Genomic DNA, 17,721 nt, shown 5'->3' on the forward strand with positions numbered 1-17,721 from the left:
AATACTTCCTCATTTAATAACATAATAATTTGGGCTAGTTTCATGCTGGACTGTTGGAAAGTTCACTGGCTGGAGTCATCAGCCAGGCCTCGTATAAATGGCTTCCCCCCCTCTCAGCCAAGTGAGCTGTTCTCATCTTTGGTTCCCCCGGCGGGTGGCTCTTGGCACTACCTTCTTCTGAAGGGCTTTGTTGTTGGTTCGTGTGCCTGAGGCTTTACGCTCTGGCGGCTTCCTCACCACATCTTGTTTGAGCTGGAAATGCACCTGGAGAAAGAACAAAAATAACCATGTAACAGCGTGTGTATGCTCTGCTGGCTCAGGGGTCTGCAGGACCTGCCCCCGCTGCTAGCCTTCGAAGCTCACTCTTGGGCCAAGACAAGCAATATGTGTTACGATACAATGGGAACCGAGTGCTTGAATCAGCTGGAAATATTTTTTTTTTCTTATGGAAAATGTACTGACAATCAGCTACATTTCTTACGCAGAGAGTTGCTCCTGAGGCAATGCAATGTCCTAGGATGGTTTGGAAGATGAGCTGTGAAAAGGCAAGAGATTGAGCTATGCTCTTTCTTCATCTTTTCTCACCAGAGCGAATAGCATTGCTTTGCCATCTCTGTGAATATTTAATACACAGGATGATTTAAGACAGACAGTCTTTTCAATTGCATCTCGTTAGTTGAATCCTGCTTAATCAGTCTTTCAGCAAATAGTGCTTCCAGTCAATCCAGGCAAAAAAAATCCAGGAAAGAAACCTCCATCCACTACAGCCATGCAAGCAGGTACAAGAGGGAGAAGGGGACAAGGAACGTGCAGGGCACATCATCAGGCAAACAGAGAATGGGGAGGCCATACAGAAAGGTGAATCTGGACTAGGGCTGTGTGGGCTTCCTGGAGGAGGAATGGGGTGAACAGTGGGTACGGGAGGTGCTGCAGGGGCAGAGAGAAATGGGGACAGGAGAGCTGCTGTGAGGGGAAATTTGCAAAAATCAGACCATCAGGGAACAAATCAGTCTTCTAGAGTAACATGGTAAAAGGAAAACCTATTTTAAAAAGGAAAGTCAAAGAGCTGGGTGCTTAACCTAGCAAAACAAAGGCTAGGACTGGGCTTGACTGCTCTCTATAAATACATCAGAGAATAAACACCAGGGAAGAAGAGGGGCTATTTAAAGCACAACATTGGCATGAGAACAAATAGGGATAAACTGCCCATAAATAAATTTAGGATGAAAATTAGAAGGTTTCTGATCCTGAGAAAAGGGCAGCTCTGGAAGAACTTCAGAGGCTGAGTAGGGTGGAATGAAGAGACAGAGGGTGGGAGAACCACCGCAGTGTATTTACGGCAGAGCCTGACCAGCATACATGCAGTGAAGCAAATGATGTGCCAGGATGCCACAGCCAGAGGGTTCTTTCTGGTCCTTAGAAGAGGCTGCATCTGCAGTCCCACCATGTTCACAAGGCAACAGCAGGGGCAGGGATCACCACCTGCTGCTTTTATAACCAATTTCTAGTCATCCAGCCTGCCCTCAGAATGGTGCTATAGGGGCCACGCTGGTGTCAAGAACACTTCATCTTCCAAAGGTGCTTGGGTGTTCTTTGTTGGCACCCAGTTCCCATCTGTCTTGGGTGCTCTCCGCAGAAAGACAGGCAGACTTCAGCCTCTTGCCACGAGTCTGGTAACATGTTTAGTCCCAGGCAGGATGTGGATAATAGCAAAGCACTGAAGTCCACAGAGTCAGGGGGATAACGGAGCCTCAGGGAACAGATGCTGCCTCCACATCACATCCTGGCGAGTGGGGCGGATGGAGGGAGAGCTAGAGAGCAGCAGCCCCAGCCAGCCTAGGGCTTTCCCCACGGCCAAGAGGCAGAGGGACACAGGAGCTGGAATGGCAGTCCAGTGCAGCTGTGAGCCCTCAGTAAGGAATGGAGAGGCACATGGCATTGCCCTGTCTCTCTCTGTGAGCTGCGGGGATTCCTGACAGCCTGTAGCCACTGGCAATGCTCTACATCCCATCTCCTTTCTCTACTGCTCACTAGACATCCCCTGCTGCGTTTCTTTCTCCCTGGGGCGAAGACATTTTGAGACACTCTTTTGACTACACAGCCTGACTCACCAATGAAGGTGCAGCTGGGCCCACTGTTGTTGTCACCGTCTGGGGCTGGTACCCCTCTGCAGAGGCTGTGACAGTGTAAGTACCAGGCAGCAGCAGTCGGAAATAATCCCCCATATCACCTGAAACACAAGATGGGAAGAAAAAGCACTCAGGATGCACAGGGAGCTGAGCAAAAGATATTCCAGGGGGTCTTGCTGAGCATACTTCCTCAAGAATGTGTAGCTTTCAAAACCTCGGCAATTTTTTGCCTTCCTTCCAAATCTGCTGACTACTATGAGGCTGGATTCACATCAGGAAACTGCAAACGATGTCTCATTAGTGCCCCAGAGTAGAGGTCAGTCTGCAACTAAATGCCAGACGAAAGGGGATGGTACAGCAGCATTGGCTGTTCCTGTTCTCAGAACAGGGAGGCTGCAAATCTGAGCATTCGCCGGTCAGACAAGGCATTCATGGCTCCAGTTTGGCTCCTTATGCATAATGCTATCTTTAATTCCTGTCATATACAGTTTTGCCACGTTTAGGTTATCAGCAGGGTTTTAATCGCTCATCAGCTCAGCTGTTCTCCTGCCTGATTCTCCCTGCATAAGGAAGCCCCAGGAGCACTTTGATGGACTGTGTACTGATGTGGTGAGGGACAGGGGGCTGCCAAGAGTGAGGCAGCAGCACCTTTTGGATTACTTAGACAATTTGAGTACACGCCCGTCTATGGAACTGGATGGGTGTTGCAAATTGGAGCAATCATTACAGGCAACCTGTGTCATTTTTGGCTTAGGTGGGGCTAATTGGTACGAGTAAGACACATGTGAGTCAGGGGCTTCCAAGAGAAACCAGGGAAGGTGGCTGGCAGGTCAGAGGCAATAATTTTCTCCCTCTGTTCAGTCCCAGGCGAGCTGCACTTGGACACAGTGTCCAGTTTTGGTGCTGCCAGGTCAAGAGACATGTGGGGGAACCAGAGCTTCTGACCCACAGGGAGAGCTCAGGCCCCACGACGAGAGCTGGGGGAGCCAGACAGGCTCAGCCAGGCTGGGAGGAGACAGAGGGGGAGCTGCTCACAGCCGGTAGCTACTTGAAGGGCAGCTACAAAGGTCATGGAGCCAAACTCATCTCAGCAGTGCTAGGTGATACGAGGGGCAGCAGCCACTTGAGATGGCAGCTTGGGAGCTTCAGGGTAGATCAGGGAGCTTCATTGTGAAGGTGGCGCAGGCCTGGCACAGAGTGGCTGTGAAATCTTCATCCTTGCAGGTCAGTGAGAATTGGCTGGAGGGAGCAATGGCTGATCAGAGCCAATGCTGGGGACAATCTTGCTCCAGGCAGGAGGCTGGACAGGAGACCCCAGAGGGCCCTAGCAGCCAGTGCCTCTGTGATTCTGGGCTCTCTCGCACACTCCCCTTCCCTATGCAGGTTGGTGTAATAAGTGCCAAATATTAGAGTCTTACTGAGTCACAGACCTATGGCCAGAAGGAGTTTTGATGATTTCATAGTCTAAATTCTGGAGAGCTGGAATTTTGGCTATTTTCTCCAGCGAGTCTGTAATGTTTGGTCCAGTTGGAGAAGGGTGTTTATGAAAAGGAGGTTAAAATTGGCCGGCAAAGGAGAAACCACCACAACTTGGATAAACTAAAGTGGCACTTCATTCTCAGTCTAAATTTGTCTGGCTTGAACTTTCAGTCTTTCATCTTGTTCTGCCACCGTGTCCTTTGCCATCAGTCTTCTCTTTGGTTATATATACATGTATTTTCTCCTCTCTCTCAGATGAAATAGCAGCTGACTTTCTGAAGTCTTTTACAATAAGGTTTGCATTGCAGTTCCCACCTCTTTCTTTCCTAAGCTTTCCTAAACTCTCCTTGGTCCAGCATGCACAGGCACATTTCTCACAGCTAATGTTTTTCAGAAGCAAACCATGCTGGCCGCACATATAGCCTCACCTGCTAACCTCCTCCCACATACCCAGATAGCCTCTGAGAGGATGTATCCAAAAGAGACAGCATGCAAGGGGACCGACAACCCACCAGAGGTGATGTCATGGCTGATTCCCTGCACAGAAATCACTGCTCCTGCAATGCCGTTGTTGTTCTCGTCTGACACCATCCCTTTGATGCCCTGGTGAACCTGTAGGGATGGAGACAGGCTGCTGGGTCAAGGCCTCTCCTTTGCTCAAGAGGGTATTGCCAAGCACTGGAGAAGGGCAGAGCTCTGGGGACAACCCCACCTTTCCCCTTACCCTTGGCTCTCCTGGCTGTCCCCAGCAGAGCCAGTCTAGGACACAACAGTGTCACTAAAGGCCACCAACTACAGCACCCAGCGAGCTCCATGACCACCTCCCTTCCACTCCTAGTGCCTACTGGTCCCCTGCCATTGGGGCCCATGGACGTCTACAGGAGAAGGGTGTAGGTCTCAGGACTGTCCCCTTACCTCTTCAATGAAAGCAACAAGGGCCTCTCGATTGGCCATCCACTGCCGCTCCAGGTCCTCCTCAGGGGGGAACTTATTGCAGCTTAGCTCCAGGGTGATTTCAAAGCAGTTGGTGTAGAGGTAATTGAAGTCCTGCATGCCTGGAAGAGAAGAAGAGCCCGTGGCCAGGGGAAAGTAAAGCCCCCTTCCCTTCCCGCTCCTATGTCTCAGGCATCCTGGCTCATGTCTATCTTCTGCTGGAACTGTCTTGCTCTCCCTCTTTGCTCTGCAGATGCAGCATCCTCCCTCCATGACAGCACAACTAGAACCTTCTCCCCTGGTGCAGCCCCCTCCCCTCGTGGCTGCCTGACTCCTTCCCTCTGCCAGATTGTTCATCACTCTGTCTTCAGTAGCTTAGGAAGGTTTGGTACTGCAGGGCTGTACATCCCTTTCCAGTTGCTCTTCAATTCTTTTTTCTAGCCTAATTTGCTAATTTTCAGTTTCTTCATTATGCCTTTTTTAATCAGATTTTTCAGGACGCAGCAGCTATGAGAAACATCTTCCTTTTGGTCACAGTTTTGGATCTTGATGGAGTTACACTGTAGCATTTTCAAGTACACTAACAGATTAATGCTTGCTTCATCCAGCAGCACACAGCAGGTCTCTGCAGATCTCAGCTATTTCTCTGGCTCTTTCCCAAACCACTTCCAGTCCTCATTTCTCGATCTGAGAATGCTGTCTAGTAATAGGCACAGTGCTATCGCCATAGCCCTTCCCCAACCCATCCTGTCCTGAGGTTTCTTGTCTATCCCTTTCACCTCTCTTCAGCTCAACACCTTGCTGCAGGTGGTGCTCACCTGCCCAGCCCTTACCTTTGCTGAGCGAGTACCAGGATGCCCCATTCGTGATGCCATCGGCAAAGTAGTCCCCGCAGTTCCAGCCACGGTGCATCCATCCATGGGCATATGAGTAGGTTTTTGCCAGCTGAAGGGAGAGCAGCCATCAGTTCCCGCTCCAGCACTGCAGGGCTGGGGACCCTGCCTGGCTCTGGGCAAAACATTCCCCCTCTTGCACAGGCTTCACTGGGCAGCGTGGGAGGGAAGGCAGATAGGAGACAGCTCCTGCATTTTACTGCCGTGAAATACAACATGAGGTGGCCAGGACCTCTACAAAACGTAGGCAGATGAAGGCGGAGGAGGAAGAGAAGAAATCTGGCAAGCTGGAGGCTTGCTGATGGCACAGGCAGCTCCTGTCCTGCTCCTGCGGAGACGAGGGGGAGTGGAGGGCAGTGGGCCCACGCAGGGGCATCCAGCCCCATCGGTGCTGGCCCACACACCGCAAATGGCACTAATGGGGGAGCAGATACACGAAGAAAACTAACCAGAGTCAGTCCTGATGCAAATATCATCTATATCAGGGGAATTTGTATTAGGAAAGAGTTCGGGCAACTTCTGGTTCTGGCAACCATCTGTTTATTGCCCTTATTAAGATTACTGCTAATTTTTAGATGTGAAGGCAGGGCTGAAATTGGGATGCTGCATCCAAAGCCTGTCCTTTGTGTAAGACCCAGTTTAATAGAGGCTGTTGTTTGCATTTTCTAACGCAAGCCCTATACTCTTGCATTACGGTTCAGATGCTGGTGTAATCTTGTTCTTTCACCATGAAAACAGTTACTTCACTGCATTTCTGACTTCTGAGGCTACGTGGGTATCATTAGCCTACGCCCCAGACTGCAGCCTTGCTGCATCTGGGTCCGAGTGCAGCCCTGATCCCAGCAGGTCCTGGCAAGCCCCTGCACAGCCAGCCTTGTCTTCCAGAGAAGGCTGAACTCCAGCTCAGACTTATTTTTCTCATTAACTGTTCTAACGCAGACTTGTGTTTTCTTGTGCTGAGTATTTCCTAATGGAACCAGTGACTGAAGGCTCTGTTTTCTGGGATGTTTTAACAATGGGGAAAAACCACAGGCTTCAGCTAGCGCTAGCAGGATCAGCAGCACATACTGATACATTCCCCAATGTCTGCCTATGCTTCTGGTGCCCTTTTCATTGTATTCCTCACTCTTTGCCATCTGCAAGCCCCTGATGGGCACCCACCTCCCTTACCCTGCTCTCAGCAGACCCCAAGCCAGACTCTGCCACCTCTCTAAGAAAAAAACCCATATACATACTACGATGGCAAAGCAAAGCTGGGGGCAGGCTCCAGCACTGGAAGAGCAGGGTGGTACTGAAGACACTGGTGGTACTGGGGTTACGGGGAACCCAAGTATGGCATGGACAAGGAAGGAGCTTCCAAGGGTGAAGACTGGCCTGACTGTGCAGCGGGATCAGCTTATGGTGGGACTGCCCTGATGTGGCTCACAAGTGGGTGGCTGGCAGAAATGCTGTAGTCTGCTAATGGTTATTTCCAACACGTTTCTTGGCTCAGCTCCTCCATGAGGCAGCGACCCAGAGACTCCTAGCCAGCTCTCACACGTTGCACCCTGCCAGGGCTGCGGGAATGCCCTTGCCTGCTGGGGCCGTGCTCACCTTCTGAAACAACTTGTCATCAGGCGTCGGCGTGTTGACCGTGCGCCGGTGGCTCCTGAACCGCTGGTCCTGAGACTTGTCATAGGGGTAGTTTGCCACCACCGCTCCACCATGCAGATTGGCTGAGAGCACGAAGTTGTAGCTGCTGATCCACTGGATCACAGCCAACGTCTCTGGCTCCACCTGTGAGGAGAAGAGGGCCAGGGACAGGCAGAAGAGCTCAGCCAACTCCGGGCCAGTTGCTGCTCCATGCTGGGCTGCAGCATGATGGGTCACGTCAGACCTTGGCCCGCAATGTCCCTGCTTCAGCTCTTTGCAACTTCCTCCATTGTCCACCGCCCACCCTGGTGTGCAGAGCTGGCTCCTCCGGTGCACCCCGTGCTACAGCTCTCCCAGCACAGCCCCAAAAGCCAAGGCACAGGCGTTAGCCAGCATGTGCCACCTCCTCTGCCCTACGCATTGTGACCTCCTCCCCAAGCTGGCCGTGATGCCGGCCTCTCCAGGCGCAGATGCGAGTGTGATGCAGGGCAGGATTACATCGTTTCTCTGCATGCAGGAGGCACAGGGAAGGAGACAAGCACCACGCAACTCAAAGGACAGTATATTTTCTTGGGTGCTGGGCCACTGTAAGAGGATGCTGTAGCCCTCACAGCATCCCAGACCAGTACCTGGCTTTTCCAGTTGTCAGGCAGTGGGATGTGGTGGTTTGGCCCACTGATTTCCCCACTGTAGTACATGAACGTGTTGAGGTCGGGGAAGTTGCGGTTCAAGTCCACTCCATTGGCGTTGTTCCTCCCCGTCAAGTACCCGTTGCTGTCTGGGCCCTGCAGGGCAAAGGTGCATCACGGGGGTGAGTACAGGGTGGGCAGTGGCAGGCTGGGTGTCAGAGCAGCAGGGACCGGCCATCCTAATGGCAATTTGGTGCCTTTGAGTCGCAACAAGCGTGTTATTGCTGGCAGGAGAATAAAGAGTATTGGTACTGACAGGGAAAGTCAATAACAATATCTCCATTTTCCAGGGTTACAGAGCAAGGAAGGAGCCAAATAAATAATTTGCCTCAATCAAAAGAGCCATGAACACACAAAAACACAAAAAGGAAGCCTACAGAGGGTGGAAATAAGGACAGGCAGCCTGGGAGGAATACAGAGAAATTGTCCGAGCAGCCAGGGATCAGGTTAGGAAAGCTAAAGCCCTGATAGAGTTAAATCTGGCCAGGGATGTCAAGGGCAACAAGAAAAACTTCTATAGGTACATCAGTGGTAAAAGGAGGACTAGGGAAAATGTGGACCTCCGCTGGAAGGAAGTGGGAGATATGGTTACCCAGGAGAAGGCTGAGGTACTCAGTGACTTTTTCGCCTCAGTCTTCACTGGCAAGAGCTCTAGTCGCTCTGCCCAAGTCACAGAAGGCAAAGGCAGGGACTGGGAGAATGAAGAACTGCCCACTGTAGGAGAAGATCAGGTTTGAGACCATCTAAGGAACCTGAAGGTGCACAAGTCCATGGGACCAGATGAGATGCATCCGCAGGTTCTGAGGGAACAGACAGATGAAGCTGCTAAGCCACTACTCACCGTATTTGAGAAGTCGTGGCAGTCCGATGAAGTTCCCACTGATGGGAAAAGGGGAAACATAGCCTCCATTTTTAAAAAGGGAAAAAAGGAAGACCCAGGGAACTACAGGCCAGTCAGTCTCACCTCTGTGCCCAGCAAGATCATGGAGTGGATGCTCATGAAAACTACACTAATGCACACGGAAAATAAAGAGGTGGCTGGTAACAGTCAACAAGGCTTCACTAAGGGCAAATCGTGCCTGACAAATTTGGTGGTCTTTTATGATGGGGTTACAGGATTGGTAGATAAGAGAAGAGCCATGGATGTCATGTACCTGGACTTGTGCAAAGCATTTGACACTGTCCCGTATGACAGTCTTGTCTCTAAATTGGAGAGACATGGATTTGATGGATAGACCACTTGGTGGATAAAGAATTGGCTGGACGTTCGTACTCAAAAGAGTCGTGGTCAACAGCTCGATGTCCAAGTGGACAACAGTGATGAGTGGCGTTCGTCAGGGGCTGGTATTGAGACTGGTGCTGTTTAACATCTTTGTCAGCGACAGGGACAGTGGGATTGAGAGCATCCTCAGCAAGTTTGCTGACGACACCAAGCTGTGTGGTGTGGTCAACATGCTGGAGAGAAGGGATGCCATTCAAAGGGACCTTGACAGGCTTGAGAGGTGGGCCTTTGTGAACTTCATGAAGTTCAACAAGGCCAAGTGCAAGGTCTTGCTCATGGCTCGGGGCAATCTCAAACAAATACAGGCTAGGCCCAGAACAGAATGAGAGCAGCCCTGAGGAAGACTTGGGAGCATTGGTTGATGAGAAGCTCAACATGAGCTGGCAATGCATGCTTGCAGCCCAGAAAGCCAATCGTATCCTGAGCTGCATCCAAAGAAGTGCAGCCAGCAGGTCCAGGGAGGTGATTCTGCCCCTCTAGTCTGTTCTCATCATACCCCACCTGGAGTACTATGTTCAGCTCTGTGGCCCTCAACATAAGAAGGACATGGACCTGTTGGAGAGAGTGCAGAGGAAGGCCATGAAGATGATCTGAGGGCTGGAGCACCTCTTCTATAAAGACAGGCTGAGAGAGTTGGGGTTGTTCAGCCTGAAGAAGAGAAGGCTTCAGGGAGAGCTTATAGCAGCCTTCCAGTATCTGAAGGGGGCCTACAGGAAAACTGGAAAGGGACTTTTTACAAGGGCGTGGAGTGATAGGACAAGGAGCAATGGCTTTCAACTGAAAGAGGGTAGATTTAGGCTAGATCTAAGGAAGAAATTCTTCACTGTGAGGGTGGTGAGGCACTGGAACAGGTTGCCCAGAGAAGTTATGGATGCCCCATCCCTGGAAGCGTTCAAGGCCAGGCTGGATGAGACTTTGAGCAACCTGGTCTAGTGGAAGCTGTCCCTGCCCATGGCGGGGGGGATAGAACTAGATGTTCTTTAAAGTCCCTTCCAACCCAAACCATTCTATGATTCTATGAATAAAATATTTCTCTGAGTTCTAGCAGTAGGATGGAACAGGTGAGGTTTTGTGGGGGCACTAGAGGACTCCCTCCTGCCCCATACCTCATGTCCCTGTCTGCTCAGCACAGTAGCATTCCGCTGCCACTTCCCCAGCCTGGGGCAGGGGGTTTGCAGTGACCCTCCTGAGACAAATAACTTCTGAGGAGGATAAAGCAGGTGTAGGAATCCTCCTTCATCACCTGCAGGGGCCACCTGGAGCAGGGGACACAGAGTGAGCCCTTGGCACAGAACGTGAGGAGCAATGCTGCCAGTTGAGAGGGCTGGGTTTGGCAGGGTGTGGAGAGGAAGGATGCCCCCTCCCCATGGGCATGGTGAAGGGGATCCCGCAGGGATTTGAAGGGCTTTCTGCCCCTACCCGGCTGGAGGAGGCGATCGCTGCCTGGTACCTGCTTGGCAGCCACTTCGTACCCGTCGGGATTCATGGAGGGCATGATGTGGATGCGTGTGTCATGGATGAGGCGGGTGATCCGCTCATTGCCTCGGCGGTACTCCTCACACAGGAACTCAGAGAGCTGCAGCAGAAGCTCACGGCCCAGCACCTCATTCCCATGCATGTTCCCGACATACTTGAACTCCGGCTCCACTGGAGAGAGCAACAGAGAGTGACACCATCAGCAAGGGGTGGTACAGGGGAGAAGAGCCAAGGGGCCGGGCAAGCCCAAATGACCCCCAATAAACGGTGTTAAATGGCCCATTCCCTTGGAAAATGCAAATGGCAGCAAGGGAGAGTGGCACGGTTCTCATATGGCTTCTCCTCCGTTTTGCCACAGCATCCCTGGGAGCAGTTCAGGCTCTCCACTGGGTCGCTGCTTGCCTTCGGGGCACACAAGAGGATGTATTTGCAGGTGGTTTGGTCTCAGGCTGGGGAGAGGCAGCACAGAGGGATCAGGGAGCACTGGCAGGATTGCTGCTGCCCCAAGCCCCAGGGTGCCGGGGCCTCCCAGCGGTGGGTGGCAGCAGGGAGGACAGGATATTTCTCCCATCTCCGCCCTTCGCGGTTTGCTCTCAGTGCCTCTCACCAGCATGGCACATTCCTGGCTCTGCGTGCTTTAGGGAACTTTTCATTACTCCGCAGGATAAAATCAATCGCTGGCTTGGGGTGAGCTGTGCTCTTTCACTGGAAGGGCACGGTTGCCTCTGGCTGCTGTCTGTCAGCCCCTGACTCCCATGCTGGTGGGGATCATCAGCAGTTTCTCCTCTCCCTCCTCTTCACTTGCTTCCAAGGATAAGTTTTAGAGGCTTCCTCACCCTCAAGGGACAGGGACAAGAGCCTGCAGAAACCCTCAGTGGCTGAGTTGAATATGGATCAAGCTGTTCCTTGGGCACTTTGTTATGAGCAAAAAGGTCTCTTGCCACTGACTTACTAAAATGAGGTCTCAAGATACAGATTTAGAGACTTCAGGCAGACAGTGCCCGGAGCGGGACTAGCGGCTTTGCTGAAGGAGAGGCAGCACACGTGAGGATGGGTTATGCTTTCCTAGAGAGGCTTTTAAAGCAGTTACTTCTGGGAAAATCACATGTCCCATTGCAGGCTGGAGTCAGCACTGGTAGGATGAGAGCTACCAGGGGAATTCGTTTAGAAAGGGACGCTGACTTTCACATGAAAAGGTCAGGGAAAAACAGGGTGTCATTACAAGTGTTGGCTTGCCAGAGCTTAAGACTGTCATTGCACCATGAGTTTTCCAGCAGCAGTCAGACTCACAGTGGCAGCGTGCAGTGCTGCTGCCATGCGTGATGTCTGTCAGGATCCCTGGGGCAAAAGCACTGCGGCCCCATGCATCAGGCGTCTGCTGCTTACAAATCCCCACCACTACCCCACTTCTGGTGCTGAATACAGATTCAAAAAAAAAAAAATATATAATTTTGGCAAAAGATTTTGCTTTTCCATATCTTTTGACCACTGTGCCTCAGCACAGGATGCCACAGGTGGGCAATGTGTTTTGACCTGGTCAGATTCCAGGAGACACGCGAACTGATTTAATTAGGTAATCTAATTACAAAAACTATAAAAATGTCCTGGGGATATGTGCAGCCTTTATTTAAAACAATAAGGTCTCAGCAGGGATTCTCCTTCTCTGCTTTGCTTGGGTCTGTGGCAGGACTTGTCAGCCTTTTTCAAGATGCAAATCCCTAAACATTATCCACGTGGACATGCGAGTCCTAATTCCTGCACGTAAGGCCACCAATTCTAGGCTTGCTTTTCAGAGTTACTTTCCGTGGCCTTCAAGGGAGTCCACAGATCCCCAAAGTCCTCATGCTACACGCTGAAAGTGCCAGCCTGAGGGTCGCCCATGCTACACGCAGGGCCACAGGTCCATGCTGCCCGCCTGGGGCAGGGGAGATCTTGGTCACCTCCTGTGGCCCTTCCAGCTGCTCTTCTGTAGTTCTGCAGGTATAAAATCCACTCTCGCTTTGCCAGCGCCCTTCGCTCACTCCTTGCTTTGAATGAGCCCCTGATGTGCTGTGGAGGTGCTTGAGGTGTCCTCAGCGTCATGCAGGTTTCCCTGTACCAAATGGGGCTGGCATAGAGGAGGTCAGGGTGGGAAGCCTCCCATCCCGTCTCCCGGCACCCTTGAAGACGATGCTCTGGGCTGCAGGAGGGGAACAGCGGGTACAGTGGGGTTTGGGGGGGGCTGCTCTGCTGAGGGGGTGCAGGTATGGGTCCCACTCATCCCTGCAGCGCTGTTGGCAGTTTTCCACGTGCCTAGGCTGCCTGGACTTGTCAGCCCCTGCATTTAACCACACCAGTGAGCGAGCCAGGATTTGAAAAGGCAAAAGATCCTGCAAAATGTAGGCAGAGCCCTGTCTGCTTCTGCAGCCCAGAGGCACAAGGTGGGGAAATCAAGGGAGCCCTGCGTGCACACCCCCTCCTGGAGAGTCGTCTGGTCCCCTCAGCCCCCCAGGGGCACCTGGCTGCCAGCAAGGTCTGGCTCGGCAGCGTCTCCATGTTGCACAGGCAGCAGCTCTGGGGGCTGTTGCTGCCAAGGCTCCACAGGCCACGTGGCAGCAGGTAGAGATCCCCGAAATCTGCCTGTCACAGGGGCTGCACAGGAGCTGTGGGAACCCACTCTGCCGGGGTCCCTTGCTTGCTGTCCCCCTTGCTTTAGGGTCTTGAGAAGGAAGGGCTGACCTCTTCTCTCCTGCCACTATCCAGCAGCAAAGGGTGGAGGGTTGGTGCTGCCTCTCCCTGCCTGCACAATGCTGCATTTTGGGAAGGAGAGGGTAGCAGGGCAGGTGGGGTGCTGGGATAGGCTCGCCCGCGTTCTCGCGTTAGCCTGCGCTGAAAAAACAGAGTTCAGTCCAAAGTACACTCCTGGGCCACGCTGCAGCCCACGCAAGCAGGGTGCACGCACGCAGGTTTTGTGTGCGCGTCCCTGGGCTGGCTGTGGGGTCCCTGCCAGAGCTGGCACTGCCTGACAACGAGCATCGCTGGGAGCCCTACGTGGAAAGGGAGATACCCCCACCCCACGCCTCGACGGTGCCGCGTGGCAGGGAGCGCAGCGATGAAGTCCAGTTTCTCCAAACTGCCGTCGCCGTCCCCGTCCCCACGTACTTACGGGGCTCGTGGATGCCCGGATAGTCGCTGAACTCCAGCACGTAGAGGTGTCGGCCCTCGACGCTGCGGCCGATGCTGTAGATGCGGGTGACGTAGGGGCACTGGCTCTGCACGCGGAACAGGGCCTGCACCATCTCCTCGTAGCGATGGTGGAGAAAGCTGAGGGCGGCCGCCCCCTCGAGCAGGAGCAGGGCTCCCACGAGGGGCCGCAGCCACCGAGCCATCCTCCCGCGGCGCCGGGCGCCCAGACCAGCCCCAAGCCCCCGGCTCCCTCCCTGCCGGGAGCTTAAAGTGCAAACTCCAACCAGCTCGCTCCAGTTTTCGAGTGCCAGCCCCCTGCACCTGCGGGCGGGGGGCCGTGGGAGCGGGGCGAGCCGGGGCCCCGCGGCGCAGGAATGCTCCCCCCGCCCGCCCCGGCAGCCGGCAAGCCCGCTCTCCGCCGTCGGAGAAGTTTCCCCCCGCTCCAGCTCACTTATTAACCGGACAGTAAACAGGCCCCCGCAGCCACTGGCTGCCACTGCAGAAGAAGCGCAGGGGTGGAAAACTGGCGGCGGAGGGCGTCGGGGCTGCCAAGCGCACGGCAAGCGGCGGGGCGGAGGAGAGGAGAGGGGGGCGGCAGGCGGGGAGGATGCCCGTCTGCGAGCCTTTCTGTAGGGCAAGAGGGGAGTGAGATAAGGATGGCGCCAGGGTGGCCCCGGTGCCCGCACGGCTGCCGCAGCCCTGCCCGGCCCCTGCCTGCCTGGCGCGGGCAGCCCCCGCGGCTCCCCCCCCCGGGGCCCGACTGCCAGCTCGGAGCCGCGCCTGCTCTCCTGCCCCATCTCCTGGGGAAGCAGAGGGAGACATCGTCGCAGGCTCTACGGGTCTGCCCGCCCCTCTGCCCCGGCTCAGCCGGCAGCCCCGCTGCCCCCGGAATAAATAGAGAGAGGGACACCGCATCGCCGTCCCCCTAGCTGCCTACCCGAGCTAGGAGGTCGCAAGGGGAGGACACGGCGACGTAGGGTGTGATGTAGGAGATGTCTGCTGAGCACGTACCAGCAAGGAGAGCTCTTCCCGGAGATCTGGAATGGCCCTGCTGTGTGCTGAAAGCGGGCATGATCCTGATCTCCGACAGGCACCGGGCAACTGGCAGCAGAAGAGAGCTCAACAGCCTAAAGGCAGATGAAAATGCCCTGCTGTCTGGTCATAGACTGAGTTACAGACCGTTCTGGATTTGGGGGAAGCTGGTTCCTCTCCACCCCTCTGCCACAGACGCCCTTGCCTCAGTGGGCAGCGGTCACCTCAGGGTCCCTGATTTCTGCCCGCCGATGGGTGCAGCTGCAGGAGTCAGCCTTCCTTTGCAGCCTTACCCCATGGGGCTAAAACTCCAGCAGCTTAGCGGATCTGATAGAGATCTTTATTAGGACATCCCTGACATAGAGCCCAAACGTGAGTACAAACAGCTGAAAGATTTACCGTCATGCCTGGACACGTCAGGAGAGAGGCTCTCTTTGCTAATGTGAGTGTGCCATACTGCTCTGTCCATGCCACCCTGGAAAGGAGCTCCTCCTGCCATCAGCAGTGGGCTTCTCAGGATATTCAGAGTCATGCTAAACATCTGCCTTCCCTTCAAACTTGAGGTGGATCCACACTGCATTGCTGTAACCCCTGTGGTCAAGCGTTGCTCTAGCTGCCACTTCCCCCAGCAAAGCATCCTCTACCAGTGCTGCCCAGCACCACTGCTTTCCTACCTGTCCTCCACGTCCGCTTGGGTCGCTGGCCATCTTTCTGCCTCAATTTCCCAGGAAAAGCAGTGGTAAAACCAAGCAGCCTCTGTTCATAGCCTCTTATGCAAAGAGTGCAGGCTGGTGGGCAAAGCACATGGCCTATCTGCTCTTCGCTTGGCTTACTCAGATTTTCCCACTTCCAACTTTCTTCTGCCCCAGCCCCACCATACCAGTCCTTTCTCTCCTTGTCCCTGTGCCTTCTTGGTCTCCTGCCCCATCTGCACAGTGTTCTCCTCTCAATTATGGCCCCTTTAAAAAAAAAAAAAAAGATTGTAAAAGTCCTGTTTTTGCACAAATACCTTTTGAAGAAATGACCAGAAAAAAAAAAAAGGCTATTATACATATATAAAGACAGAAGTAACCACATTAACACCTTCCCCCAGTTAAGATCCATCCCTCCAAAATCCCCCTTGTCAGTCAGTCTCAGAGCAACACACATTCAGGAGTGGGAATGGCATTGCCCACATCTTTAATTAGGTAACCAGAAACGGTCCTGGAGGTGTCAGCTTCTCCCAGCACTTACAGGAAACCAAGGAAAAGTAGCTGAGGTTGTTGCAGGGCACGGTGAGCACGGGTACGGCAGGGCAGCTCATATCTCAATGGAAAGCTGTGTCTGGTGGTATTTTGTGGAGCTGGCTGCTCACGCAGTGGTGGGAAATGCCCTCACCTCCTTCACATTGCTGCTCCCAAAGCTGCTGGATTCCTGTGGAGCTGCTCTCTCCCCAGCTTTCAACAACCAAGGCGATGCGAAGGAGGTGGGCAGGTTTCCAGTGCTAGCTGGTGTTACTTAGCAGCCAGAGAGTGCTAGGCAGGGCTATAGTAAAATAGCACAAACCCCATGTTTGGTCTGCCTCCCCCCTCCCCTTTCCCTTCCAGGCTATTTCCAGTGGCCTATGACAGCAGTGGGAGAGTTGGAGCTGCAGTGCTGCCAAGGGGTGCATGAAAAAAGCACTCACTTTCCTATGGAGAGAACTAACACTGATGTGAGAAACAACAGAAAAAAAAAGAAATGCCAGCCCGTTAGATCCTAAAAAGGGGCCATGAGCAAAATCTGGGGTGGGTGGAGAACGCATCTCACGCACTAGTAGGTCTGGAGAATTAGTCAGCGTTATCCGTAGCATAGGAATGGAGGCAGCCTGTTATCAAGCAGCAGGTTTAAATCAAACAAAAGGAAATAGTTTTGCACACAAGGCACAATGAAATTACCTTGTCAAAGCTAAAAGTTAAATGAGTACAAAAGAGGACAGGATGAATTAATTCATAGAGAACAGGGGCACCTACAACTATTAATTATGCAGATTCAGAAGCAATCACTTGATCACAAATTTCCCGATGGCTAGAAGAGAAAGATCATGCCCTTTCCCAAACTGTCCATCTAAATTCTTGCCCACCGCACCACTGGAGATGACTGCAAACGCAGTGCCTGTCTGATCTGACCTAGCGTGGCTCTCATTCTAGGAGAACAACGCGCTAATGAAGCTTTAAGCCAATAATAAATTTGGACATGTTAAAAAACATTGATGAAAGCAGAAACAAACAATACAGGACATGAGCTCTTAGAAACAGTGCAGGAAGTAAACAAAGACTTAATTTGGAAAATGCAGCTAATACATCTGGGATGGATCATCCACACCACTTCCCCCCCCAGATGTTCAAAGATGGAGAGGCTTGAGGCAGTGGGAGAAAGAGGGTGAGCAGGAACATACCGTGCCACAGCAGTGAGAGGAATATAAATGCAAGCCTTGTCCTCCCCATCACTCCATGGCTGAGGGTCACAGGCACCAAGGAGCCCATCCCTCCAGAGCCAGCCGTGGAAAGGCTCCACCTGGTGTATTTGTTTTAATTCTGGCCATATCATTACCAGAGGAAGATTGGAAAATTTGAGGAAAGTTCAAGCTAAGAGCCATAAGAATGAGCCAACTAGGGAGAGCGTGTGCTGAGAGAAAAACGATGAGCCATGACAAGTATGTTTGCCTTGGCAGAGCCACAGCTGTGGCTGCACGCAGAGGCACACAGCCGCGCGGTCCCACAAACGAGGGGCACAGGCCCCCCCATCCTTCACCTGTTTTGGGGGGGTTGCAGTGCCAGCATGATGCCAGTGGTCCTGCCTGGGGAGGGTGAGAGAAAAACGAGGACAGAGGACTGCAGCCATCCGGTGTGTGGCAGGGGAAAACAAACTACTTTGGGGAGGTCAGGATGAAGCTGAAGCAAGGAAAGAAGGAGTTTGGGCACTAGCAGCCTTTCCTGGAGTGAGGTCACCCGTGTGAGGTGCCCAAAGCCTGGGAGGGACCACAGTGCCTT

At 53.1% G+C, this 17,721-nt stretch overlaps 1 protein-coding gene across 2 annotated transcripts; it reads right to left on the reverse strand.

Moving 5' to 3' along the window:
• Positions 1-132: 132 nt before the first annotated feature.
• Positions 133-13,881, reverse strand: CPN1 (carboxypeptidase N subunit 1). 2 transcript variants are annotated; one of them, XM_086616964.1, is made up of 10 exons: positions 13,659-13,881; positions 10,488-10,684; positions 7,696-7,851; positions 7,028-7,210; positions 5,375-5,486; positions 4,524-4,663; positions 4,059-4,220; positions 2,410-2,451; positions 2,112-2,237; positions 133-264 (listed from the first exon to the last, which is right to left on the reverse strand). In XM_086616964.1, the coding sequence occupies exons 1-10, from the start codon at positions 13,879-13,881 to the stop codon at positions 133-135; spliced, it is 1,473 nt and encodes a 490-aa protein (XP_086473090.1). The 2 variants fall into 2 exon arrangements, with proteins under 2 accessions (XP_086473090.1, XP_009976672.2); XM_009978370.2 differs by lacking the exon at positions 2,410-2,451 and having other exon boundaries at positions 2,112-2,230; positions 4,121-4,220.
• Positions 13,882-17,721: the final 3,840 nt, after the last annotated feature.

The sequence above is a fragment of the Tauraco erythrolophus genome, chromosome 9 (genome assembly GCF_009769465.1).
Source record: "Tauraco erythrolophus isolate bTauEry1 chromosome 9, bTauEry1.pri, whole genome shotgun sequence".
Taxonomy (NCBI): domain Eukaryota; kingdom Metazoa; phylum Chordata; class Aves; order Musophagiformes; family Musophagidae; genus Tauraco; species Tauraco erythrolophus.